Raw genomic sequence first — 26,654 nt, 5'->3', positions numbered from 1 at the left:
GTGTCAGCTGAGTTTCTCCATGTGTCACTGTCGGCTCCATCAGTCTGGCTGAATGCATGTAAGTGTCCCCTCTCCTACCCCTGGGGGTTCTTCCATGACCACTGCCACCCCAGCCTGTTCACCATTAAGGTGGTGTAAGCTGCTCCCGTGAGCAGGTTGCAAGCTCCCAGGGAGTCAATCTGGTCCACAGGTCCCTCTGGCCACTCCACCGCTGGCTGGGTGCGCTCATGGGCTGAAGAACACCTGGTGCATCTCAACGTGATGGTCCCAGGGTGGTCCCCTCCCCACGGCAACACTTTGCCTTGTTAAGCTGTGCCTGGTCCCCTCCCTTGTGGAAGGAACGTTGCTACCACCATTTCCCAGTGAGATTTAATAAACTTCAGGGGGTCTCTTGGTGGGGCTGCTGGAAGCAAGTGTGCTGACCTCCATATGGGACTGGTGCCACCCATGACAGCAGTGCCCTGCTACTGTCCCTGGGCCAGTGGATGTCCGGGGCAGGGACCCCACTTCCCTGCTGGGACCCCACTTTCCTGCTGGGACGCTCACTGGCGGCTGCCTCTGGCCTCACCTCCAGTCCCTCTGGGGCTGGGTTATTTTCTGAAGCACTCCAAGGACACGGGTTGTTGTTGTCGATAAGCAGCGAGGGGCAGCTCCGCCCCAGCAGGAACAGCTTGTCAGCCAGCTTCCCATCCGCCCCAGAAAACACTGTCCCATCTCGGCGAGCAACATCCCTGCAAACCTGCCCCAGGCTTGGTGGCAGTCTCCACGATGCCACATTTGGTAAGTGGTGGCCACAGGGCTCGGGTAGTTTGGGGGGCCTGGGATGGGTGGGAGCCACTGTTGGCTCTGGTGAAAACACATGAAATGGTGCAAAGGAAAAGCCAAGCCCCACACTGCTCTCAAGTGCTGGCATAAGCCTTGGATACCCCCACTTGTGCTGGGGTCTGCAGGTGGGCATTGCTGTAGGGTGGGCAGCATCCCCATCACGCAGCAGCACTGGCACGCATCCCAAGTAGGGAGGGACTGGCAAAGGTCTGGAGGCTGCTGTCTCATAAAATGCCTCCAGTGGGCTGGGAACAGGTATTTGGCCAAGCTGAGTATCCCTCAGGCATTTTGATGCTTCTTTGGTTGCTTGCAGAGAAAGAAGTACTTGATGGGCCGTTAGAAATACAACCAGTGGAGTCCACTCCTTTTGTCACTGAGTGCAGAGCTGCCCTGCAGCATTGTCCCCACCACCCAGTGTGTGCAGCACATCCCCCTGTTTCACATGCTCCCCTACCCCACAGCTCAGCTTCGTGCGCATAAGACATCTCATGAGGCCACAGGTTCCCCCCAAGACCCCCATAGGACAACACGGGTCTCACCTTGGCCGCTGCTCTGCGAGATGTGGGGACCTTTGGTGAGGGTGGCACCGCCCCGGTTGTTACAGGGTGGGCTGGAGTGGGACTGGGGTGCAGGGGAAGAGCCCCAACCCACTACATGGGACAGGTGGGGAGAGATCTGGGAGGGACATGCTCCTCGTTCCTGCAAGGGGAGTGCTGGGGTGGTGTGGGTAGCTGGGCCCAGAGGGATGCCCATGGCCGGGGCAGCTGCCCATACTGGCAGTGCTCCAGAGGTTGCTCCTGCTGCATTTCTGGCTGCAGAAGCTGCTTCCCCATCAGCACCCACCTGTGGGTGCAAATTTCTGCCTTGCCGAGGCAGGGGATAAGGTCTGGCTCCTTCTCTAGTGCAGGCTGGTGGTCCACACACTGCTGGGGCTGGGGTCCCTGCTGGTGGGGGGGCTGCCGCCACCCTGCCCCCCCACCTGCCAGTGCTACGACACCTCTAAAGTCTTCTGCTCAGAGGAGAGGATGCAGGAGATCCCGGCAGGCCTGCCAGGGAATGCCACCCAGCTCTTCTTCGTGGAGACAGCCCTGAGCAGCATCCGCAGCGGGGCCCTGGGCTCCAGCACCGCCCTCACCAAGCTGGTCTTCCTCAACAATGACATCCAGGAGCTGGAGGCAGGCGCCTTTCGGGGGCTGCCCAGCCTCGCTGAGCTGGAGGTGTCGGGTAATCCCTTGCCAGCGGTCAGCCCGGGAGTGCTGGTGGGGCTGCCCAGCCTCAGCAAGCTCTCTCTAGGTGCCAACGCCATCCGCTCCCTGCAGCCCGGGCTCTTCGCCTCCGCCTGCCGCCTGCGGGAGCTGCACTTGCCGGCAAACAAGATCGAGGCATTGCCCCCCGGCATCTTCCGCCCCCTCCGGCACCTCCAGACCCTGGACCTCTCACAGAACATCCTGGCTGAGCTGCCCGCTGGGCTGCTGGCCCCCCTCGCCACCCTCCGCCTCCTCAAGCTCAGCGATAACCTGCTGGTGCAGGTGCCCCCCGGTGCTTTTGGGGCGCTGGGCCTGCTGGCCGAGCTCCACCTGGATGGCAACCGGCTGGAGGAGCTGCCGGCCCGTGTCTTTGCCGGGCTGGGGGGCCTGCGGCGGCTGCAGCTGCAGCACAATGCCCTGGGCAGCCTGGCCCCTGACATCTTCGCTGGTCTCCCCAACCTTACCACCCTCAGCCTGGAGGGCAACCGCCTGGCCGCCCTGCCTGCCGCCCTCTTCACTGGCACCCCTCACCTCCTCCACCTCTCGCTGGCTCACAACCGGCTGGAGACGCTGCCCCAGGGGCTCTTCGCCAACCTGTCGGCGCTGCAGACTCTGGTGCTCTCACACAATGCCATGGTCCACCTCCCTGCCGGGCTTTTCCAGGGGCTGGTGGGACTGGAGGTGCTGCAGCTGAGCCACAACAACCTCTCCAGCCTGCCGGCGGGGCTGCTGGCTGGGCTGCCCCTCCTCACCGCCCTGGCGCTGGACCACAACCGCCTGGCCCACCTGCCCCCAGGGCTCTTCGATGCCAACGAGGAGCTGGAACGAGTGGGGCTGGCCAGCAACCCCTGGGCCTGTGACTGCCGCCTCACCTACCTCCTGGGCTGGCTCCAGGACTTTTCCAAGCCCCCCATCCATGTGCAACCCTCCTGCGCCAGCCCGGCCGCTCTCCAGGGACGGTCCCTGCTAGACGTCCCCCAGGGGCAGCTGGGGTGCCCGGGAGCCCCTGGTGTCCCCCTGAAGGAGGGCTGGCACGGGGAGCCAGGGGAGGATGCTTCAGGGCAATGCACCTACAGCAACCCCGAGGGCACAGTAAGCATGGCCTGTGATGCTACCAGCTGCCACCAGATCAGCCTTCAGCTTCCTCCTCCTCCTCCTCCCAGGCAGGCAGCAGGGCCGGGGCTGGTGTACCAGGGTGCCTGGGTGCTGCGCTCCCGCTGTGGCACGCTGCAGGTCAGTGTCCTTGTCACAGCGCAGAATGGGGATGAGGCCACGTCACCAGGTGTCCCCTCTGCACCCTAGAGCTCGGGCAGGCGCCTGCTTCTGCTCTGCTCTTGCATCGGCAACCCCTGAAGCGGCCTGGGGAGCAGCACCCTGGTCATGTTGCGCTACCCTTACCAGACGCACTAGCTGCCACCGAGCTCTCCGCAAGAGCTGGACTGGCGGCATTCATTCTCCCAGCTATGCGTTTCCTGTGTATTTTAAATATAATTAAAATGTATCTATTACTTGTGTGCAACCAGTGCCCATGGTGGAGCGAGGAAACGCTGTTCCCCCACCTCTGCCTGCACCTCTGGGGACGTGGTGCATGCCGCTGTGACTGGGTGGGACTCAGCTGGGGCCACGCGCGGTGGCATGGGTGCAGGTGCCCGTGGGTGGGAAGGTGCCATGCTCTGGCACGCTCACCTCTGCCCGTCATGGCTCTCCGGCCTCGGCTCCTGCCCGCTGCCCTGGGCTGCAGCCGGGCACTAACCCCCGGGGGTGCCCACGGGAGAGGTGGGCGAGCGCTGCCCACCGCCCACCAGGGGCACGGGCTGCCTGACTGCGGGGTGGGCTCCCACCCCCACGGACAAGCTCGGGGACCCGTGGGGACGCGGGGCGCAAAGTCCCAGCGGCGCTGCCCGCCCGGGGGTGGCAGGCTGGGTGGGTGCTCCGCTGAGAGAGCAAGTGTGGGTGCGTGTTCGTGGATGCGTGTCCGTGGGTGCGTGTGCGCGGGTGTGCGCGGTGCGTGCCCGGCCCGCCCGCAGCGCCGTTCTCCCGGCCGTGCCGCGCCGGAGCGGTGCGGGGCGGTGCGGGGCGGTGCGGGGCGGTGCTGCTGCACCACCTTGCGGCTGCTGGGACACGGCTCTCCTGGGCCCGGCCTGCGCCTGGCCACCCACCCTCTGAGCCAGCCTCCCCGGGAGCGGGGGGCTGTGCGCGGCGCTGCGCTGCTTTTGCTGCTGGGTTGTGAGTCTCTGCCAGCCCCTTCCCCGCTGCTGCCCCACCGGGGGCCGGGAGCAGCGTGGAGGCTCCGTGCCGTGTCCACCCCTCCTGCCCTGGCGGTGGGCTGCGATCCCAGCCGTGCTCCGGAGTGCTGGCCCCATGCCCCCCGGTGGGCAGGTGGGCAGTGCTGCACCCCAGACGCGGTCCTGCACAGCCACGCTGCCACCCCTGCCGCACAGGGGACCGCCACCGCGCCACTGCCACCTCGCAGGTGATGCTGGCTGGGCCATCTCCAAGCCTGGAGCAGGGATGCGGCGGCTGGCTGCGGCTCCCCAGACGGTGGCACAGCTGCTGCACCACAGCCTGGTGAGGCTGGTGTCACTCCCGCTGCGAGCTCTGTCCCCTCACACAGCCTGGCTCCGCCACCCTGTAGCCTGGCACCAAGTGGGGACCTGGACAAGTATGGCATCGGCACTGGAGGGGGGTAGGCTGTTGAAAAGCTGAGGTAGTTCGAGTGTTTTTAGGTTGCCAGGGAAGGTATAAGGAGGCCCAGCAAGTACAAGCTGAGTCCTAATTAAGGCAGGTGAAAACTGAAGAACTCTTTAAATGCAATTAGTGTGATTACTCATTGGGAAGCAATGGATGCCTTCTAATTTTAAGTCTTTGCAACAAGCAGTGTCTTTCTTCCCACAAGACACCCTGTGCTGGCCAGGAGCCCTGGGTGTCACCACGGGAGGCTCTTTGGCTTGTGCTGGGGTGGAGAGGAGCACAGCTCGCAGCCCCAGCCCTGCAGCAGGAGAGGTGTGGGGCTGAGCCCAGAGCCCGGCTGTCAGCATATCTGCCTGGGCACAGACGTTATCCCTCTTATAAGCTTAAACAAATGGCTTTAGAGCAGAACCTTTAGCTACATAAGTCAATTCCTGAGGAAGGAAACAGCTGGATTTTTTAATAGGAAAAGCTTTAAATAGGAAAACTACTTTCTGTTGTGTTGGTGGGGGTGGTGCTTTTGAAGCTGGCAGAGATATGGGTTTGCAGAGACCATCAGCTACAAAACAGGCTGGCCTGGAGATCTTCACATTTCCCTGGATGTGACTAGTCAAGTGACACCAGCAGATAACACCAAGGGAGTACATGCCTGTGTCCTCTCCGAGGGGTTTCTGCAATGGCCTCCCATGCCGGGGGCACAGCTCTGCTGCCTGCTCCCCGCCTGCCCCTTATCTCCCCACGCAGACCTGTGCCCTGACCTTGTGTGAAGCCAAGCCCTGTGCCTGAGCTGTGGATAAAGGGATGGCCAGGTGGTGGGACCCCTGTCTGGTGGCCTCACTCCTCGCACGGAACGGCTCGCTCTGGCAGCTGAACTAGTTCACAAGCGCTTGGCCAAGTAAGTGATACAAAACTCTTTTTTTGCTCTTAAAATGTGCTGGGAGGGGTGGCTCTGTGGGCTGTTGATCGTTTCCGTGCAGCAAGGAGCAGGAGAGGCTGCAGTGCTGTGAGCTGGGGCTGTTCCTCTGTGTCCCTGTGCTGTTGAAGGGTGGGACGAGAAAGGGACCACGCCGAGGTCCACTGCAGCCAGATGGGGTGAGGGAGTGATACAAAAAGAGCTTTGCAGTTCAAAAATGTTTATTTTCATCCCCACGCACTCAGTCCAGCCATTCCCACCTGTGCATTTAACCCATTGTGGTGCAGCTGAAGTGAGCAGGCACTTTTCCACCCACACCCCTGGCTCCTGTACCCCAGTCTCCCTGAGGACAGGATGGACAGGGACCAGCAGCAGCTCCTCCTCTGGGGAACCCCACAGACAACTGGCACATACCTCACCACCCATCGGTTTCCCTTCAAACCCAGCAGCTTTTCACCTCCCGTATTTGCTGACCTCTCACCATTTTTCAAACACCCCCACCCCTTTTCATAGCACGTTTACCCTCCCAGCATAAGATTTTTTTTCGTGGTCAGCTTTAATGGACACCCAAGAAGGAACTCAAAGCCTTTTCCATGGCTCCCACCCAGGGCTGTGAATCACAAGCTGAAAGCTATGTTTCCAGTACAATGCTCATGACCACTAAACCCCAGCTAATGTGTTAGCTGAATGTTTCCAAACGACTCAATGGAAGTGGTGGGCTTTACGTGGCTACTGGTGGGTGTCCATCAGTGACTTCACTTCCTAACTGCAGGTCAGAGCCCTAAATGTTACGTATTAAAGAGTTCATCTGTGGGCATTTCATAGTGTTTTAATGAGCCTTGCTCTAAAGCTTGGTTGCTGCTCACAGGTTAACTGTTTCTATCTGACAGAGCTGCATAACCAAGGCCAAAATATGATGCAATTAGCAAGAATCCCAAGAAGGAGATGCTTAGAAGCCGTGTTTTAAATGTCCCCCCCCCTGAAATGAGGGAAGCACCAATGAAATAGCAAGTCCATCCAGCACAGTGTGGAAATTCTGAGTAAACAAGGTCATCTGGTCTTGGCTGGCTCCTGGGACCCTTGCTGATCCCTCATTAGCAAGCACAGGGCTGGCTGCTTCTGTTGTTGCATGAATGGGCTGTTGCCCTGCTGAGTAACTGGACTCGCTGGGGCAGTGCTAATGGGCAGCAGCACTTTGCCTTCTTCACCCAGACAGATGCTGAGCCTACAGTCCAAATGTGGGAGAAGGAGGGCCAGAGAACAGACCGTCCAGCCCTTGTCCCTCCTGGATGCCTCCCAGTGCTGAGCCATGACCTGGCTCGCTCTCCCTCTCCATCCCTTGGTACCAATGACAGGGAACTCTTGTAAATGCCGTGTACATTGGCTGGTACAGTCTCTCCCTCATAAAATGAGTTATGATATGTGAATAGAAGAGTCCTGAGAGCTGAACAACAGCGTGGTGCCACAGTTCATGAGCTTTGGACAGAGATGTTTTTGTTCTTCATAACTGACTTGTGAAAACTTTTTTTCAGGACAATGTACCAGCATTTCCTTTTCCTTTTCTTCCTCTCATTCCATCCCCATAAATGCCAAAATGAAATCCTAGGTGAAGATCCATATGAAATGCCCAAAGACTACCAGGAGGTCTACAGAGGGACAAAAAATGATGTCAAAGAGATCCCAAAGACTGCAAAATCCTTCATTTCTGAGATGATCTTTATGCAAACCAGCATCACTGCTATAAGGAAAGGTGCCTTCAGGTACATGCCCAACCTGATCAAGATTTTGTTTATTGGCAACAAGATCAAGACAGTGGAACCTGGAGCCTTTGATAATTTGGACAAACTGAGAGACTTGGACATCTCTGGTGCCTCGTTAGAAGAACTAGCTGTGGGTACTTTCCAACACCTCCCAAGCTTGCGGAGGCTGGAGCTGAGAGACAGCCACCTCAAATATATCCCCAAAGGCCTGTTTGATGGGCTGGAAAATTTGGAAGAGCTCTCCCTGCACATCAATGCAATCCCTTCTCTTCCTGAAGGTGTCTTTGATTCTCTCATCAATCTAACATTTTTGGACTTGGCTAGAAACAGGATCACGACTCTTCCTGGGGATGCCTTTAGCAAACTTTCACGGCTGCAAGTCCTCCGGCTGTATGAGAATGAGTTGCAGGACCTCCCAGAGGGGCTGCTAGACAGTCAGACAGGGCTGCTGGAGCTCAGCCTCCAGAGGAACAGGCTCAGGGCTCTGCCACCCATGCTCCTGAAGAGCCTGCCTCACCTAGAGAAACTCCTCTTGGACAACAACCTCATCAAGGCTCTCCCACCTCAGGGCTTTTTTGCTTTAAACAATGTAAAGCTGCTGACTCTGGGTTCAAACCACATTACAGAACTCCCCTGTGGCCTTTTTGACACCATGCCACACCTGCAGGACCTGGACTTGGGCAGGAACAGTTTGGCCACGCTTCCAGACAGCATCTTTGTCAACCTCACGTCTCTTGGCAAACTTATCTTGTCCCACAACCAGCTAACAGCCCTGCCAAGAGGAGCCTTCACTGGGCTCAGCAAGCTCACGGAACTCCAGCTGGACAGAAATCAGCTCTGTGCTCTGGATGATGAGGTCTTTTCTTCCCTCCCAAATCTGAAAACCCTCAACCTTCAGAAGAACCAACTGAAGAATGTCCCTCGAGGGCTCCTGGACCCCCTGAAGAAGCTCAGCTCAGTGTATCTGAGTGGGAACCCATGGACATGTGACTGCAACCTCTGCTACCTGCACAGCTGGATCCTGGGCAACAGTGAGAAGGTCAGATTGTCCACCCAGGTGTCATGCAAGAGTCCACCCCACCTGGCAGGGCAAGCGGTGATATCACTGAGTGATGACCAGTTAATTTGCCCAGCTACTCTGCCTCTTTCAGATTCTTTTACCCCATCTCTGCCATTCACCTCCACATCATCACAAGGAATGTCAACCTTGGTGTCACTTGGAGCCTTGCCCACTGCAGCGCCAACCATACTGTCACTGGCAGCCTTTCCCATCATGGCACTACCAACTGTGCTGTCACCTGTGGCCACCTCTGCCACGTTGCCACCCACCCCATCAGAGGCCTCCTTCACCACTCCATCACCAACCATGCCATCTAAGGCCTTTGTTACCACTCCATCATCATCTCTGCTGCCGAAGGCTTCTATCACCACTCCATCACCAACAAATGTGCCCAAGACCTCCATCACCACACCATCATCAATCATGCTGCCAAAGGCCTCCATCACTACCCCATCATCTGCCGTGCTGCCTGAGATCTCTGTCAACACCCCATCATCAACTATGCTGCTGAAGGCCTCTATCGCCACCCCATTATCAACAAATGTGCCCAACACTTCCGTCACCACACCCTCATCAGCTGTGTTGCTCAAGACCTCCATCACCACCCCATCATCAACTGCACTGCCCATGGCCTCCATCACAACTCCATCACCAGCTGTGCTGCCTAAGGTTTCCATCACCACACCATCACCGACTGTGCTGCCAGAGACCTCCATCAACACCGGATCACCAACTGTGCTGCCAAAGGCCTCCATTGCCACCCCATCATCAACCATGCTGCCCAGGGTTTCCATCACCTCCCCATTGCCAGCTGTGGCACAGGAGGCCTTCAGCCTGTGTCTAACTCCAGCCATCACAAGCCTAGAGCCTCCTGGGGCCACCAGCCCAGAGCCTGCACTGTCCACTCTAGTTTCTGCTACCACACTGCTGCCAAGCAGTCCACTGGCAGCCACCACTAGACAAGTGTCTCCTGCTCTTCTGCTGCCCACGGAGAGGCCAGCCACCATCCCACTGGGGACACCCAGCATCTCCCTTGTCTCAGCCCCCGCTACGGCACTCTGGCCACCTCCCAGGGCTGCTGTGCCAGGTGTGGTCCTGCTGACCTCACACTGCCCATCCCACCAAGCTCCTGCACCAGGCAGAGACCATGCCACCACGTGGGGCTCATCCATGGTTGGCACCCAGCCCACTCCCACTGCCCCCCGACATACTCCAACTCCTGCAGGCACCATCCGGATCCCAGCATCTCCCGCTCCCCCCACACCAGACCGCAGCAGCCCCTGGCCAGCCTCCCCACCCCTGGTCCCCAGCCGGCATCACACCTGGGGCTTTGCCCTGCAGTCCAGCCCCCGGTACTGCTGGGCCTCCCTGGCCCTGAGCCTGGCCACGCTGGTGCTGCAGGTGGGCTGCACCCTGCTATGGGGGATGCTCGCCCTTCTCCTCCACCGAGCCACCTGCTGCCGGGGCCACCCTGTGCCACCGGTGAGGCTGCTGAGTCTCCAAGCCCTGGATGCCCCGGGACCTGCTGAACAACCCCGGGCGCCGCTTTGAGCTTTGCTGCTCCTGGGCAATGGCCGTCATCCTCCTTTGGAGCCTGGAGCCCTGCTGGGGTGCGTATCTCCTGGGGCGCGGACTGTCCCCAGGGGTGGGTGTCCCAGCACCCAGGCTGTTCGGGGCCGCCTCCCAGCTGGCCCCTGGAGATGCTGCGATGGGGAGCCTGTGCGTGGTGTCACAGCCTGACGGGCCCTTCTGCCAAGCGACACTAGATGGCATCCCGACACAGGCAGTGGCTGCCACCGCCTGCCCAGGGCCAGCGGGAGCAGTGGCGCTGGAAGCACCGCACCGAAATGCTGGAGACCCCGCAGCCGGCCAGGTGGGACCTTGCTGGACCTCGGGCACGGCCAGCTCTTGCTGCAGGGTCTGGTCGGGGTCCCTGCCTGCACCTCCTCCCCATCCCGGGCAGGTGCCCAACAGAGCGCCAGCAGTCCTTGGGGAAGGACATCCCAAGGCATCCTGTCCTGCGCCCAGGCTTCTTCCCTGTGCCACATTATGGGAGGTGTCAGTGCCTGTACGTCCATCATGACACTGACCTCATCGCCTCTCTTTCTCCATTTTCTTCTCACTGGTATTAAAGCCCCCCCTGCATCTCTGCTGTGCACTGAAGGGCTGGCGAGAGGAGTACTTGCATCCCAGGGCTGTTCTTGCCGTGACCTGCTGCAGGGGATGCTTGTTGCTTGCTGGACTGTGGCGTCCCCAACCAGCGCCAACCATCAGGGTACAAGACCAGGGTTGCACACCCTCTTGCAGACAGAGGCAGAGTGAGACAAGAGACATATTTTTCTTTCCCCTCTTGCATCTCATGTCCCTAAAAACCTCTTTGCGATGCCACCTGGCCTCTTTGGAAGAGTGATGTTTGGGCATGGCTGGCCATGGTAGTTCTTGTGCCATAACCTCACCTGATGCTGAGCTCCAACTGCAGGCTGGGCACCAGCTCTCTGGAAGCTCAGGAGGAAGGGGCTAACTCTCCTGGTAACTGAAGGGCTGATGTGTTGACTTCACGTCTGCAGTCCCGGGCTATCGCCAGAGCCAGGAGAGCGCCAAACTTAAGCAAAAGTGGGCGTTTCTGCGGGTTTTCTACCATAGCAGAAAGTGCTGAAAGTTTCACTGGAAAGCTTTAGCCCAGAAGATTTCTGAGCTAATGAATGAGATTGTTCCTTGCTTTTGGTGTCTGGGTACTTTATTTTGCTCTGAGCTCAGCATTGACCTTGCCCTGTGCCAGGCAAGCTGCTCCCAAATTTAATGACCCTGGTTACTACAGTGTTGCAGGTGTCTGTCTTCAACTCACCGCCTTTGCCGACGGCACCTGCTCCGTGTCCTGCCCTGCTTTTGGGTGCCCTTCCCCAGGCATGGGGCATAGGGACTGCCTGGCTTTGGGGGCATCTCGGTGGGAAAACCCCTGAAAATCAACAGTCAGGACGTGCTGGGCAAAGAGCTGCGGGGAAGCGGCTTAGAAGCCTCCCGGCCGGAGAGCCCCAAGTGCCCCAGCTCCCCTGCCTGGTGCAAGACTAAGGGAGGGGGAAAGGGGCTTTGTGTTTGAGTGTGTGCCTGCAGCTATGCGTTAGGGACCTGGATATATGTCTTTGCTAAGAGCCTGTGCAGTGTTACTGGCTCTTCGGCTGCTCCTTGAAGTCCTGCTGACGGCTGTGAAATACGGGAGGCGAACGCGGGGCAGCACATCTGGGCGGGATGGAGCGAGCGGGGCCAAGGCTGGCACGGTGGGTAATGAGACACAGATGAGGGGGAGGGAGTGTTTTTCCTGGCAGTCCAGATGGGCTTGACTTAATACTTGATTTAGAGGGTTTGAAATGGGGGCCTGGCTGCTGGGGAACAGACCCCGAGCATTTCCCGGGGCGGGGAGAGGGGGGGTCTCCGCTGGCTTTTCAGATATTTAATGGCCCAGTGCAGTCTAAACAGGGAAGTACTTCGGGGTGAGATTAGCACAACATAATCACATCTTAAAAGGTCTTCAGAGACACAAGGCACGTCCGCTCTCATATTAATTACTCGTTATTAATAAAGCTGGGGTCAGGCTAGAGGTGTTCGCTCTGGAGTGTGCTGCTTCCCCTTCTGCAGAGCGGTGGTGGATCTGAAAGCAGCACAAAGCCCCACAGCCTCCACCTGTGCCCGTCCCGCTCTGGAAACCAAACGGCCAACATTCCTAAAGCTGCCTTTAAAAATAATTTGCCCCATAATACCCCGAAAAGGCCACATCTTTCTAAGTGCCCAGAACACCTTTGAGTGCTGTAAAATAATAATAGCCAGGGTGTTCTCAGCATGGGAATTTCCTGCTATGATTGATTTCTAATTTGCAACGAAAATGCAGCCGCTCGTGTTCCCAGAGCCAGGCTGGTGCAGCTGGCTCACAGGCAGGAATCAGCTCCCTCGATCCCTGTGGGGCTGATCCCTGGAGGGCTACAGCTGTGCTGGGCTGGGAGGAATTAGCAGCTGTTCCTGTTTGGCCCGGCTCGCTCTGCTGTCCCCCCAGGAAGGAAGGGGCTGAGAGGTGGGTGGGATGCTGGGCGTCCTGGGGGTGATGTGCCTGGGCAGTCTGTGGGGAACATGCCTGGGTTTGCCGATTGCCGAGCAAGAGCAGCCAGAGAGCACCTGGGGATGGGGCAGGGCATGGGGGATCTGCACCGGGGAGACCAGTGCACAGGTTTGCTGCTTTGGAGCTTCACCTTGCCGCAACGCCAAGGAGAGACCTTCCTCCCAGCGGGGAGGTGCAGGTGTCCAGGGAACGCACAGCCCCCAGTACACCCTCCTCACTCTGCTGTGGGTGGCCTGGGCAGCCCTTTGCAGGACAGCCATTGTACTGAGTAGCACCTGATGATTTTTTTAATCCTTGGATTTCTCTGGTTTCTCTGAACTCAGGCAAGATTTTAGCATCCACAGCACCCTGCGGTGAGGAGTGCCCAGGATTGCCCATGCACTTAATGAGGCAGCACCTCCCTTTGCTCTCCCCCTGCTCACTCCTTACACAGGATGCTCTTGGTCTTGCATTGGAAAAAAAAGGTGAGTGTCCCTATGTGGCATCTCCAGGCTGCGTGTGACACCATAGATCTCTTCCCAATATGAGGTCCTCATAGTTAGCCTCAGGTGACAACCAGTTAGCAGCAGAGACAGGATACTATGCATGCATGTCCTTGAGTGGTGCTGGGACCAGGAGGGTCTCCAGGATGGCCTGTGAGTCCCACAGCTGCCACTGGCTCTCTTCCTGCCCTGTGCAGGTGAGCCATGGTTCCCATAGCCCTCTCACTGGTGCTGTGGTACTGACTTGTAACCCCTTTGCCCATCAGCCCCACCGGGAGCTCCCTGCGCTGCAGGTGCAGTGGCCTGTCCCTGCCACCTGCCCCTGGTCCCCTGCCTGTCCCTGGGGTGCCCTGTGGGCAAGAATGGGGCTTGTGAGCAACAGCCCTCTCTTGTGACTGGTGGGAAGGGGGGCAACACCTGCATGGGGGGATTTGCACAATAACCTGGGTAGGGAGCAAACCTGGAGGACGAGTTCCACTGCTGGCTCACTGCTGGGAACCTGCCCCAGCCCATGGCTGTGCTGTTGTGGATTCCTCCCTGGGCACCTGCCTCGTGTGCTGGCCCCAAACACGTGCCATTGCTGTGCCAGGAGCAGCATCATGCTGACCGCTGGTGTGGGTTGAGCCCCCATGTCTCTCAAGACTGCCTGCCCCAGCAGGCTGAGGGGCTGGGCGCTGGCTGCTCCATGCGCTGCGGGCAGGGCGAGAAGGGGCTGGCTGGCATTGTGTCCCTAGGAGCAAGGAGGTGCTGGCAGTGCTGCCTGGACAGGTGGGATGGGCAACATGGGACCTGCAGAGTGAGCAGCTGAGCTGGGGCAGCTCCCTGGCAGAGGCGCCTGTGTCTCCTGGGATTAGCCAAAGGACTGGCTGGGCCAGCATGTCTGGCACCCGCTGGGCTCAGCGGAGGTGATGGTGGCTGGCAGTCATTGCTCAGTGTTGCTGCTGTGCCCCCTCTATGCTGCTGGTGGTTTTGAACACCAGCACCGCTCCTCCATGTGTTCTCTGCACAGTCTGTCTGTCCCTCCCCATCCTTCACCCACAGCATCCACGTCAGGTTGTGCCTTACCAAGAAGCCCTGTGAGATGCATGGGGCAGGACCTGAACTGGGACATTCATTCATCTGCTTCAGCCTTGGCATCTCCCAATCCTCCTGCAAAAGGGCTGCAGCCACATCTCACCAGGGCAGGGGCCCAACCTCCCCCAGGGCAGCTGGGGCAGCATAGGACACCCAGGCATCGGTGTTGAGGTTCGAGGGGGCACAGGGCTGGCACCCCCAGCGTTCCCTTCCTTGGTCTGCCTGCATCACGCCTTGTGCTGCACATGCTTTTACCCAGGATTTGGGCAGGGCATGAGTGCAAGGGCAAGGAAAACCAGCCGGTGCCTCCTCCCCTGGGCAGCAGGAGAGCTCGGAGGGGCGGAAGCTGCCTGTTTGTTTAAGGTGCAAACAAGTGCTGTTAATCTGCTGCCTGTTTGTATTTCTTTAGAGCCCCCAGGCGCAGGGGGGTGAGCGGAGATGGGGTCTCCCCTTTGTGCGGGGGCAGGGTCAGGCTATTGGAAGTGGAGGTGAGAAAACACAGAGGGGCAGCTGGAACCTGCTTTGGGAGGGAAAGATTTTTTTCGGCTATTTATGATAATTAGTGGGAAACGTTCCTCAAGCGTTTCAGATGATTCTGTAATGAAGTTGGGCAGAATGTTCACGCTTTGTTCCCCTGGAACCATTAAAAATCCCCCTTCTTTGGCTGCCTTAATGCAATGCTGAAAAGGCACAATGGCATAAAAGTGGCTCTGGGCAGGGCGGCACGCCTCCTGCCCCACCAGATAGAGCCCTTCAGAGCCCAGATTTTCTGGGTTATAAACCTCAGTGCCTGCAATGTTCATGCAAAGGCTGCTGCAGGTCCTGCACCCGGGGCTCCGTCACATCCCTGATGCCAGCCAGTGCACGTGAGTGCCAGCCGGGCAGCACCACCGATGGCGGCATGCTTGTGGGGAGCAACAGCTGACACAAACACACCGGAGTGGGGAAGGGCAGGCACAGCGAGGAACGCCATCGGTCCGCTTTTATAGAAAAGCTGCTTTGGCCCAAGGTTGTGCTGGGAGTTTGCTGGGGTGAAATGCTGCGCTGGAAGGGGACGGATCCCTCTGCAGGGGGAAATGGGGAGCTCAGCCCCAAGGAAAGATCTTTTGAGACAGCGCTGTTCTGGGCCAGATCCTGCCCTGCCTGCCAGGGTCCCCCAGGCACCTGCACAGAGCAAGGCATGCGAAATCCAGCCATGACCCTTTGGGTGGATCACTATCGGGCTGCAAGAGCTGGCTTATTCTCCTCTTGCTTTTAGCAGTGGAAGGATTCTCCAGAATAATAAGTAATGAAAAAAAAAATCCACCTACCTGATCTCAGGCATTTATCAGCACTATTTCCCCAAGGGTGATGTGTAAAGCTAATGGCAGCTCTCCTGTTAAAGCCATGATAAAAAAGGGGGAAAACGGCAAGAGCTTTCAGTGTACTGGTAGTGGCAACTAAATGTGACACTTCTCGGTGTCCCCATCAACATTCCCATCCGTTCCCTGTCTGATGAGCTCAGTGTCCCAGGCTGGGACATAGGGCTGCAGCTGGCAGCAGGGAGCTGCTCCCCTCCTGCTCCACCTTCGGCTGGGTGAGGGTGGCTGGGGACAGGCACCTGGTGCAGGCACCCAGCAGCAGTGCAACCCTGCAGTGCTGTGCCTGCTGGCCACGCACCTTCCTGCCTGTCCACGGCTGGTGTTATTTAGACGGCGAGCACTAATGGGGATCACGTCACCCTTAATGCCCACCAGCTGCCCCATGACTGGAGCTGATGTGGCCCACTAAAGCATAAATTCATCAGGGGAGGAGAGGTTAAGGGCTGGGAGCACAGTTCTCCAGGAGCTGCTCCATCCCTCCACCTTGCCTGCTCCTGCTGTAAATAAGGAATCATCTCAGACCCTTCTCTCAGTGGGGGAGAATTTGCCAATGGGATGTTGGAGCTTTTCTTGGTGGTGGGATAAAGGTACCTGTCGCCTCCACCTGTCCCTGCCACTGGCTCACGCTGGGAGTCTGGCTGGGAAGCTCCGTGATGGCTGTGGGGCTGGTGACTCTGGACAGTGTGGGAACAGGCTGGGAGGGCTCCTGGGAGGAGTGGGAGGGCTTTCCTTTTCCCAGAGATAATGCATGGCCTGGACATGCAGTCACCAGCAGCAGGGTGACACAATGAGCCCAGCCGTGAATAAGCTGGAGCCCTTTCCTCCAGCTTCTGTTATGGCAGGTCCTGAAGCGCCACTTGAATTATGATGCCTTTGCCAGTCCCTCTGTCTGTCCCAGCAAACATTTTTTGGTAAAATTAGATACACAGTAAATCTTCTCTGGGAGCTGGGGCAGAGGTATTTGAACATCTGCTGGCACTGGGATGGAGTATTTGGCTGATGTATGTCTGCAGGCAAGGGGTGATGGGTCCTGGGCAAGGTGTGGTGCGTTTGGTCGCGGAGATCGGGACATAGGTGTTAGGGTGCTGCCTGCATCATGCTTTAAGCCTCTACACCGAGCCAAATTGCTGTTTTTGCAAAGTTCACCATGGGAAACCAGCTATCTCAATGTGTAAAGGTGATGATAAAGGTGAGCTTTGTGGACCATGGCAAGCCCACGGCTTCCCAAGCAGCACGCAAGAGACACAGCCTGTCTGCTGGACCAGGCAGCTTTGGCATCACCCCCCATCCCTGCCGGCACACCTCCACCCCTTCACTCTGCTTCCCCACCAGGTCCAGCGATTGCTTTCCAACAAATTATTTCCATAAGCTCTAGGCAGTGGCCAAAGACAAAACCTCAGGTATGGAGTGATGGCGTGCTCCTGACCTTTCCCACCACCGGACAAACAGAGCCAGCAGCACGAGGCAGGCGCACAAAGGCACTGCGCCGGCCAGAGCGCTGACCCCGCCGTGCCACAGATACCTGCTGCTCCACCACAATGGCCCCGTGGCCCCGGACGGCCTGCCGGGGCGATGAAAAAGGACCCGAGATAATAATGAGCCTGACTACCACTGCTCTCTTCAGAGAACCGAGTCAACTCCTTGGGAAGAAAGAAAAAAAAAAAAAAAAAGAAGGAGGAAAAAAAAAGAAGAAAAACCCCTCTTGGATAATAAAGAAGTAACAAATAAAGACTGAAAGCCTATAGAAGGCGTCTTAACCCAGCAAAGAAAAAAAATGTCAACATCTGTGGAGCTGTCTGCAAAAACAGACCGAACCCCTAATGAATACCCTCTAGAAAAGGCATTCACTCGAGGAAAGGCAAAAGGCTACATTTTTCTATGGAGGTATAAAGATTTTGATGAATCTGCCCTTTCCCTTTCCAGTGCAGTTGAACCAAGCGCTAATGTTCATCTTCAGCTGTATTAAAGGGTGCGGAGGGGGGTGGAGGGGGGAAGAGTCTTGATCTGAAAGCTTATGAGGAGGGTGGATTTAGGGAGCCTGGATAGATGTCTGAGCACTAAAGCAAGGAAGAAAAGCAACAGGCATTAGAGAAAATACTGTTTAACAAGAGTTTCTTTAGTCAGCCCATTTGAGCAGAGATTGGTGTGCCATAAATGTAATCCTCTTAGTGCTGACTTAAACGTGTTTGTACAAAACAGGGAAATATAATATGAATGTAATAGTCACGTTTGCTAAAATGCTTAATAAAAAGACAAAAGTCCTTTATTTTGATCTTCAGCTCTGGTGCGGGCTTGGGGCACAGCAGATGTTTTCTCAGAAGTCTGCTTGAAAAAAAAGAAAGAAATTCAGAATATGGCTGTGTCCTGGCCGGCTGTGCCGTGCAGCACTGCTGCATCTGCACCGAGCTCATTGCTGGCGATGCCAGCCCTCGCCTGCCGAGCCCCCGGGCTCCCCAGTGTGCGAGGCGAGCCTCCGTGGGTTTGAACATATAAACACTTGAAGAGGAGCCGTCAGTAAACAAGATGTGTTTCAGGTGGGGAGGCATGGGCAATTTTCTTTGCTGTCCCCAGGGGATCTGCTGGGGGAACAGCATTAAGGCACAGTCCCCCAGCTGGAAAGGTGGCAGCTCCTCCCGAGCTGGGCAGAGTTTAAGTCCTGGGCTGTCAGATTCAGATCCAGACAGAGCTGTTGTGGACAGACCATAGCAGTCATCCCTGGGTGCATCCTACCTTGTGCTATGGACACAGCAGGAAAACTGATGAGTAGAGCTGCTGTAATCACCATCCCGACATCTATGCTAACCACAGATGAATTTTGTAGACACAAGTGAAATTTTTCAGGCTTTTTAGGTTTTTTAATTTAATTTTTGTTCTTTATTTTTATTTTCCTTCCTATAGAATAATCATGGGAAAATGCTAAATTGAAATGGCAGTGTTTGGTTTTCTAAATTTTCAGTTAGTGTTGATGGTGTACAACTGTACTGGCTAATGCTAAATAAATTAGATGTTTGTCTTGGGCATTGTTGGTACTTCACATTGTGAAATACCAGCAATATGGGCAGAAGATAATGGTGATAAAATCAGGACACTTTTCCAGATCTAATACTCAAACATTGCTATTTCACAGTAAATGTCAGACCTTCCTTCTGACCTGAGACAAAGAGCAGTGCTGCAGGGTTGGACGGCTCTCACGGTGGGGCAGAAAAGGGCATCTCCGTAACTGCCCTCAGGCCAGCATGACCAGGGGAGCCTGGTGGGCACACTGTGCTCCTCTCAGCTCCCACGCTGCACCAGGGAGATGCTGATAGGACTAAAATAATGTATTTTCCTCTGTGTTTCTCAAACAGATATAGTTTTGCCCTAGTAAGGCCACGGTTGCCCCTTGGACCAGCCTGGATGGGTGCTGGTGGCTGGTGATTGGAAACCCACATGACTTGTGTCCAAGCTTGGGTCAAAGCCAGGTGTCTGTGCTGCAGGTTTGGGTGCCTGGTCATGCCAGAGTGACCGTATGATGCCACCTTTGGGAGATGGAGGGGTGGCATGGGCACAGGGCTTCTTGCTCTCTGCTGTGGCAAATGTCAGTGTGAACTAGGTAAAACTTATTTCCTGAAGAAAATTTCCATTCTAATAGGAAAAGAAATGCCCCAGTGGTTTTGGAAACACATCAGATGTTTTCTGGTATGGCTCACAATGTGTACAGCGAACGCAAGGCATTTTCTGTGGAGAGCAGATATTTTCCACAGTAACAACATATTTTGTTTTAAAAAAAAAATAATCATCTGGTCTCCCAATTAAGAAGAAAGGAAAAAAAAAAGCTTTGAAATTGGATATTTTCTAACTGCCAGGGTCCTTGCTCGAGTGCTGCAGCAGTGGGCAGGGATGGAGCAGCTCCTCCAGCTGCCAAGGGGTGAAGGGGAGCCCGGGGGGGTGAGCTGGGCTGGTACCCGTGCCTGGCTCCTGTTAGCAGGTATGTGTGAAGGCACTGATGCCATGTGGTTCAGATCCCCAGCATCACTCAGCTTCTCTCTGTCACTTGTCACCAAGTGGGGGAGGATGACAGGTCCTGTGTTTCCCACCAGGCACCTGCTTGGGAAGGTCCGCCAGGGCCACTGAGGCGGGTGGCAGCTCCAAGGAGAAACCGGGGCATCTGGAGCCAGGCTGGTGGGGACAGGCCTGTAACACAGTTCATCCAGATCTGTGCAGCCAGACAGTGATGACTGATAAGTTCTGGTGCTGATCTTGGACAACCAGTGTTGGTTTGGGTGTGAAATGGTGAAAAAAACCCTTAAAACAGTCAACTTGCTGCCTGCAAAGAATGGATGTATTTTAGGTAGTGGGAAAAAAGGAAATGGGTTAATTATTTGGATCCACCATCACTTCTTTTGAAGGCTGCTTCCTTGGCTAAGGGAAAATTAAGCACAGGAGATTTTTCAGCAGGGCAGGGATGGTCTTGGTGCTCGGGGGTGCTCGCTTGGGCAGCAGTGCCCTTGTTCTGTGCTGGGCAGTGAACTCCGTGTGTCACGTCTTGCCAGGTGCTGCGGGAGGCATGGCAAGTGCTGGAGCAAGGCAGAGTGAAGGGCATCAGAACAGAGCCGAGGAGCCGGCACATACTTGCTGTCTCCCTGTCAACCCTCACACCCCAGCTCTGAACTTTCCAGGTGGTGGGCAGGGTGTGCAGCCCCATGTCAGGGAGCCGGGGGGCTGAGCATTGGTGGAGCTGGAACTGGGGCAGATAAATGCAAAGGGCTGAAGGACACAGCAGCCCCGTGGGTAGCAGTAGCATCTCCTTGGTGCCTCCTCCTGCTTTCTCCCCTGTCTGCTTTGTTTCTCTTTCTGTTATCCCATCCCATTGGTGACAACAGAGCCTCCAAACCCCTGTTTCCTTCCGGCACACCTGGTTCCCAAGCCTCGTGTGCGAAAGGCACATTTCTTCACCAGCAATGTCATTACTGTAATGGGAACAACGCAGTTTACAACCCAATAAACCCTGCGTCCTTCTGTGCAGGCTCCTCTTACGTGATGCTAATGCTTACAAGATGTGCAACGCTGCGGGACAGCCCCGGTAACCAACGCCCCGGCAAATGCTCATGTTCTACATTGCTCTGTGGCCACAGCCTTTGCTAATTAATCCCAGGGATGAGTCTCCTGCTATCGGCAGCCCCGCGGCTGCCGGGTGCTGGTGCCCACCATGGCTCCCACTCCTGGCTCTGTGGACCTCCCACCTGTGACGAGTGACCCCCGCTGCAGCCCACCCTCGGTCCCCGCTTTCCTCCACAGCTTGGGGCTGTTTATAGCCCGGTGCTGGCTGCGGCTCGGCGGGATGCCCGGGCGCTGGGGGAAGCACAGCATTGTGTCGCAGCGGCGTTGTGATCACACACTGCAGCTAACGTGATTTACATCCCATATTCGACCTCTGGCGACTTCAAAGCTTGGGCGCAAGGGGGATTAAGCAGAGGGGCTGGGGCCAGGGGACCTGGGGAGGGGGCGGCTCACCTTTGAGCTCCCGTCATCCCCTCCCCACCGGACCCGGGATAATCATCTCCCTTTGTGCTGCTGGGGAAAGCCAGGGTGCAAACACAGGGACCTTGTCAATATTGGTTTTTGAGAAGACTTTTTTCTATTCTCCCATGTCTGGAGTTTTTGTACCCAAATCCCCCTGGGGCTGCCCAGTCTTCCCCTGGGAAATTGGGATCCCAGGGGTCCCTGATAACACCAGCCATTGACTGAAATTTCACACCCACCTGTTTGCACACAAGATTTAATTTGGTTGATTCTTCATGCCCTTTTCCTGCTTAATCGTCAACCTATTGACCTTAATATTAAAAGGGGCTAAGGGTGAGGGAGAGAGAGACTACATTTCTGTAAGGGAACAAAAGCTTCCAGAGAATAGAGTAGGCACAGCCAGCTCTGAGCTAATGAGTCCCTGCCGCACACAGGAGCAGAAAACCCTGTGCGCTGCCCTCGGCTGGTGCAGCACTCTCCTCTGTGAATGGGGCATGTTTCGCTGCCTGTGCCTTTCCTCCCTGCCCTTTACAGGACTCACAAGTTTAAGGCCAGAAGGGATGGATGACCACCCGGGCTGAGCCTGGGCACCTACCAGCCTGCTGTGTTTTGCTTTTGCACCCACACTTGTGCAGGATGCACATACCTGGCTGAAACACCTCCTGGTTGATGGAAGATGCCAGGATGCAGGGAACTTTGCTCCAGTGATGCAGCAGCAGCAGCAGGCAGAGGTCAGGAGCATCTCGCACACCTGCACAGCAAACGCCAGTCTGTGCCATGCTGTGGTGCTGTGGTGTGGCTCTTACGTGCACACCAGAGCAGCATCCATGCGGCAGCATGAGGCCGAGCCCAGGCCAGTGCCACTCCCTACACCCAGGGGCAATGCTGAGCCCTGCCGTGACCTGGTCAGCATGCGCTGGGAGCTGGGGCTGAGCCAGTGGTCCGACTGTGCATCGTCTGCCTGGCACAAGGCAGCCCATGTGGAATAGCTGTGAGCTAAACAGTGCGCCAGCAAGCTCAGCCCAAGGGCTGGCACCTGTGGGAGCTGCACTGAGGCATGCGTCTGCCATCGTGCAGCGGCCGGGCAGCCTCCCTGCTCTCAGGGACCTGGTGGCTCTCACACTTGCTCTGCCTCTGAGCACAGGCAGGGAAAGGGCAGGAGAAAAGGCTTTCAGTGTCCTCCAGGTGGACGTGGGGGAAACACAGCCTTTAACTGGCCTGGTAGAAGGGAGGATGGGACTGTCCATCCGCACTGACTGGCAGGGTGCACAGAAACCCATAGGGCAGGGCTTGTGCTAATCTGCCGTCAGCCCCGCAGTGTGAGGGGCTGTGGGGGCAGCAGAAGGGCTGGGTGTGACGGCAGGGGCAGGGCACAGCCCCGTGTGTGGAGCGTGCACACCCGCAGGGACCCGCATGTGGCTGCTCCTGGACAGGGGCATGTGTCCAGCCCTGGGCTGAGACCCCAAGCAGCAGCTTTGGCTGTGGGGGTTCTGGCCAGCCCAGACCCTGGAGGGCTCCAACCACCTTCCCTGCATCAACCTGTTTCACAGTGTAGAGTTTTTGGCGGTTTCTGCACTTGCAGATGCATTCAGCCTGCTGGAAAACAAAAAAGGAAAAGGAGGTCTATTTTTTTTCCCTGCTCTGCCTTAGCTGACGTGAAACCCAAGCTGTGTGGGAGCCTGCGAGCGTGTGTGGCTGTGCTCACACGTGTGTGCGGCGAGCCATCTGTGTCCTGCGCCCTGGCTGGGGCCATGCTGGGGGGGGCGCGGGTGCGGGTGCATGTGTGCCTTTCCCCAGGGGGACTGTTTTGGTCTGCAGAGTGCGGTTGTGTTTATTTAATATCTGACGTCCCTTCTGTCTTCAGCGCTGACATTAATTGCCAGACCATGAGCAATGGAGCCCAGCTGTTCCCTGGCGGTGGCCTCCCTTCCTTCGCCAGCACTATGCGGGTGATAAAAAATCCAATGGGGAGTTGTTTTTGGGCCGCCGCTGCTGCAGGGCCGTTAGCATGCAGGGGGCTGGCAGGTCAGTTCCCGCAGCTGGGGATGCCCACGCACGGGCAGCTCCTGCCCCAGCCCCTCTGTGCCAGGAGCTGGGCACGGGCAGAGTGGACGTCAGGGAGCAGGGGCCGTGCAAAATGCTGGAGGTGAAACCCACCAGCAGACGGGCTGCTCTCCAGGACGTCCCCAAGCGCCTCCCTGCCCGGACTGTGGCAAAAGGCTCTCACAGGCTGTGCCCAGCTGCCGTGCTGCTGGCACACTCACTTGCCAACCAGAGATTAACACTGCAGCCTATCATTTCATAAATATCCTTACTCGCAAAACAAGAGGCTGTTTTACAGCAGACATGGCCTTATCGGGGAGCTGCAGTGCCTCTGGGGCCCCCGACACATCTAGACAAGCACCCCTGCGTGACCCTGCGGCTGCGCAGGGCCTCTGGGTGCCCCTGCGATTTGTCCTTTAGAGATGGGGCAGGATCAGTGAAATACTGCTGATGGATTTGTGAGGGCTGAAATGGCTGGGCTGGGCAGAGGAAGGCAGCGTCCCCTCTCTGTCCTCTGCCATCAGTAGGGACATACCACTGAGGAAGATGCTCAGGTGTTTTGTGGGGAGGAAGCCAAATTTCTGACTTTGCCAGGGGCTTAGTATGCACCCACCGCTAATCATTAGCCATTATTCTTTAATTGGGAATGAATTATTAGAACAAATGGCACTGGAGACAAATGCCATGGTGTTATTTTTAGAAATTATGTCTGTCATGGTGGCATCACTTCCTAAAGGGACGTGCATGAGAGGGAGCGTAACCAGCAAACCAGCCTGACCAGCAAATAACCCCTTGCACGGTTTCCATATTGCCTTTTTAAACAGGAAGGGAACATGATACAAACGCTATGCGAATTATGATCTGAAAAGTTTTCCTGGCAGGTTGTCACATGAGTTGTTAGTGTCATTCTTTGACATGCACACTCAAAGCCTTTCTGTACCACTGATTTAACCCTCCCGCCCCCTGCAAGGGCTGCCAGGCAGAGCTTTTCTTCCCCACTTCTCAGGTTAGCCTTATTCTCAGGTACCCCCAAGATGCGATTTCACACCAGTGTCTGAGCCAGGGCTCCCCAGTTGCCACATTTTGGGTGCAGCTTGAGAGGTTGGTGAGCGGGGTCAGGCAGGGAGACATGATGCCCACTGCAGCTGCCCTCTTGCCCTAGGGCTGCCAGGCTGGGAAGTGGCTTAATAACCCCTCCTGTGCACCACCTCCTCTCCCCTGGGGCATCCTCACCCCTAAAAGCACCCCCATCCAAGGCGGGGAGCGCATGGGGGCCCTGCTCAACCTGGCAGGGCTGCGCGGGCGGGCGGGGGTCCCTGCCCACGCGTGTGCTCATCTCCTTCTGGGCTGCCTTGGCCACAGCTTCTCGCAGAGCCCAGCTGCACTCTGGCCGGGGAACATCCGCTGTGGAAACCTGGGAGGAGCTGACAATCCCCAAAGATTGGCTGCACACCCGGCCAAGCAAGAGCTGCTGGCTCCCGGCCTAATTCATTGCAAATGTGCTTCCATGTGGTTCCAATCTGGAGCCCCCACTCCCCCCGCGCTGCCCCCCAGGGGCTCGGCAGGGGCCAGGAGCAGCCGAGCGGGGCAGAGCCGGGAGCAGCCCCGACACTGGCCCAGGCACGCGGCAGCTGCCTGGCTCCCCGACCCCCAAGATGTGTCCCCCGGCCAGTCCTCTCCTGGAGGGTACAGGGAACCTCCAGCCCTGTAAGGGGTGAGACCGGCTCACGGCAAATTCCTGCTGGGGACATGATGCCCAGAAAGGTTGCCGCTGGCCCGTGCCCCGTGGAGGGGCTAACTTCACTGCTTTGGCGCTTCGCCCAGCCCCAGGCATCATCTTCCCATATGGGGGTTTGATTTACATTTGCCACTGGGTGATTCGCAGGGGCGGCACTGGGCTGGCAGCCAGCAGCGGCCAGCAGCCTTGTTTAGCCTTCGCTTCGCCCTCCCCAGCTGTCGGCTGGGGCCGCGGCTGCCTCCTCCCCACCCTCGGGTGCAGGTGGGCTCCGGCGCACAGCACCCTCCCTGCCAGCTCCTGCCAGTTTGGCAGGGTGTGGGGCAGGCGGGAGTCCCTGCTCGCCGCATGCTGTGTGCGAAGGCCTGCGGGGGCTGCTGGCAGCGCTCCATCGCTGCCTCTGTACCATCCTGCCTGCAGGGCTCTGCTGTGCTGTGACCACTGCCCGGGCAGTGCTGGTGACACTGCATCACCCCCTCACTTGCTGGCTCCAGCAGAGAGGTCCCCAGGCAGTGCCAGGCTCCTGAGCCCACCTGCCCCTGCAGTTCCTTGCTGGACTTTGCTTCTTCCCCAGAAGCATCTCCCCCAGAAGCAAGGCAGCTCTCTCAGCCCCCCAGGACCAGCACTGTGGGACTCAGGACCAAAGGGCTCCCTGCCTACACCCTGGCACACAGTCCCAGCACCAGCACTTCCAGGCAGTTAGTTCTTCCCTTTGTCCCATGCACACACCTGGGTTTTACGTCTTAAACTAGGGCAAACACCATATATTCATTTCAAAGCTCCTACCTGAGGGTCTTCCCCCACCTTCTGGGGTCTTTGCCTACATCCTGCAATGCCCCTTCGGTGCCGCCAAGCAGCTTTAAGCTCAATTTAAAAGGAGTCCAGACTCAAAACACCTTCTCCCTCTCAGCTCATGCGTCTGGAAGGAGATTGCATCAAAACATCAACATAATCTATAACAAATTGCCCTATTATGCAAAGTTGCAAAGCCTCTCCTCTCCTGTGTTTATAGCCGGATTAAAAATGCCTGGCACAAGGTTAACCCTCAGAGCATCAAAATAAAATGGCATAAACCAAGTTCAGTTCTTCTCAGGTTTCAGGAGGAGCAGGGTGAACCATGCGGGGGAGTGAGCGGGGCCAGGGCCAGCACCTGCAATAACATCTTTGGTGTCACTGCAGGAGCGGAAAAGGAAATGAGCAGTCAAGGAGCTGGGAGCAGCACAGTGGCAGCCGGGTGGGCTGGTCGCTGCCCTGCCACCCCTCACTGAATCCAGAGCCCCCATGGTGGGCAGTGCTGTGCCACCAGCACCCCAGGGTGGCTGTACTGTGGCTGTTGGCAGCGTGATCCCCCAGGCAGCCTGCAGTGCCTCTAGCATGGGGAAAAGTGACCTGGACATGTGGCTGCCGTGGTGGAGAAGGGGAGATGGGGTCCCTCCATCACCCTTTGCCTCCAGCCATTGGGCTGGGTCCAGACACTGAGAAGGCAAAAATCTCCCCAGCGAGTGCGTGTGGATCCTGGGGAATAAGTGGCTGAGCTGAAACGCAGAAGCAGCGATGGCAGCTGAGGAAGCTGTGGGAGGACACACCTGCAAGCATCACCCCATTGCCACACGCCACCACTGCAGGGAGGTGCTGGAATAAGTCTGGCCAGATCCTGCAGAGCATGGGCTGCACAGGAAGCCCTGACCCCGCAAGCCTGGGCCCCCTCCCTCCATAAAAAGCCAAGCTAACCCCTTCGTGGGAGCTCAGAGCTGCTGTCAGCCTTGCAGGAGCTGTGTCGATGTCTGTGTTGGGGCGGCGAGGGGAGAGCCGACGGCTGGATGCCCTGGGAGCTGTGCAGCCCTCACCATGCCGCG

General features: G+C 57.2%; 1 protein-coding gene across 1 annotated transcript; it reads left to right on the top strand.

The window, feature by feature from the left end:
• Positions 1-651: 651 nt before the first annotated feature.
• LOC130158270 (uncharacterized) lies at positions 652-17,784 on the top strand. The gene is made up of 4 exons (XM_056358876.1): positions 652-780; positions 1,728-3,365; positions 6,772-6,911; positions 7,206-17,784. Exons 1-4 carry the CDS (start codon positions 769-771, stop codon positions 10,042-10,044), a joined length of 4,629 nt encoding a protein of 1,542 aa, XP_056214851.1. The 5' UTR covers positions 652-768; the 3' UTR covers positions 10,045-17,784.
• The last annotated feature ends 8,870 nt before the right edge of the window (positions 17,785-26,654 follow it).

This window comes from Falco biarmicus, chromosome 13, assembly GCF_023638135.1.
Source record: "Falco biarmicus isolate bFalBia1 chromosome 13, bFalBia1.pri, whole genome shotgun sequence".
NCBI classification, from domain to species: Eukaryota; Metazoa; Chordata; class Aves; order Falconiformes; family Falconidae; genus Falco; species Falco biarmicus.
Note: the sequence above shows the minus strand (reverse complement) of the source record. Positions and strands in the feature narration are given on the sequence as shown.

Bases quoted from the DNA above. Each gene is read 5' to 3' on its own strand.
- LOC130158270 (XM_056358876.1), top strand. The intron at 3,366-6,771 runs GCACCCTAGAGC...ATCCCTCATTAG, and splicing joins CGTCACCAGGTGTCCCCTCT to CAAGCACAGGGCTGGCTGCT. The intron at 6,912-7,205 runs GTGGGAGAAGGA...ACTTTTTTTCAG, and splicing joins GCTGAGCCTACAGTCCAAAT to GACAATGTACCAGCATTTCC.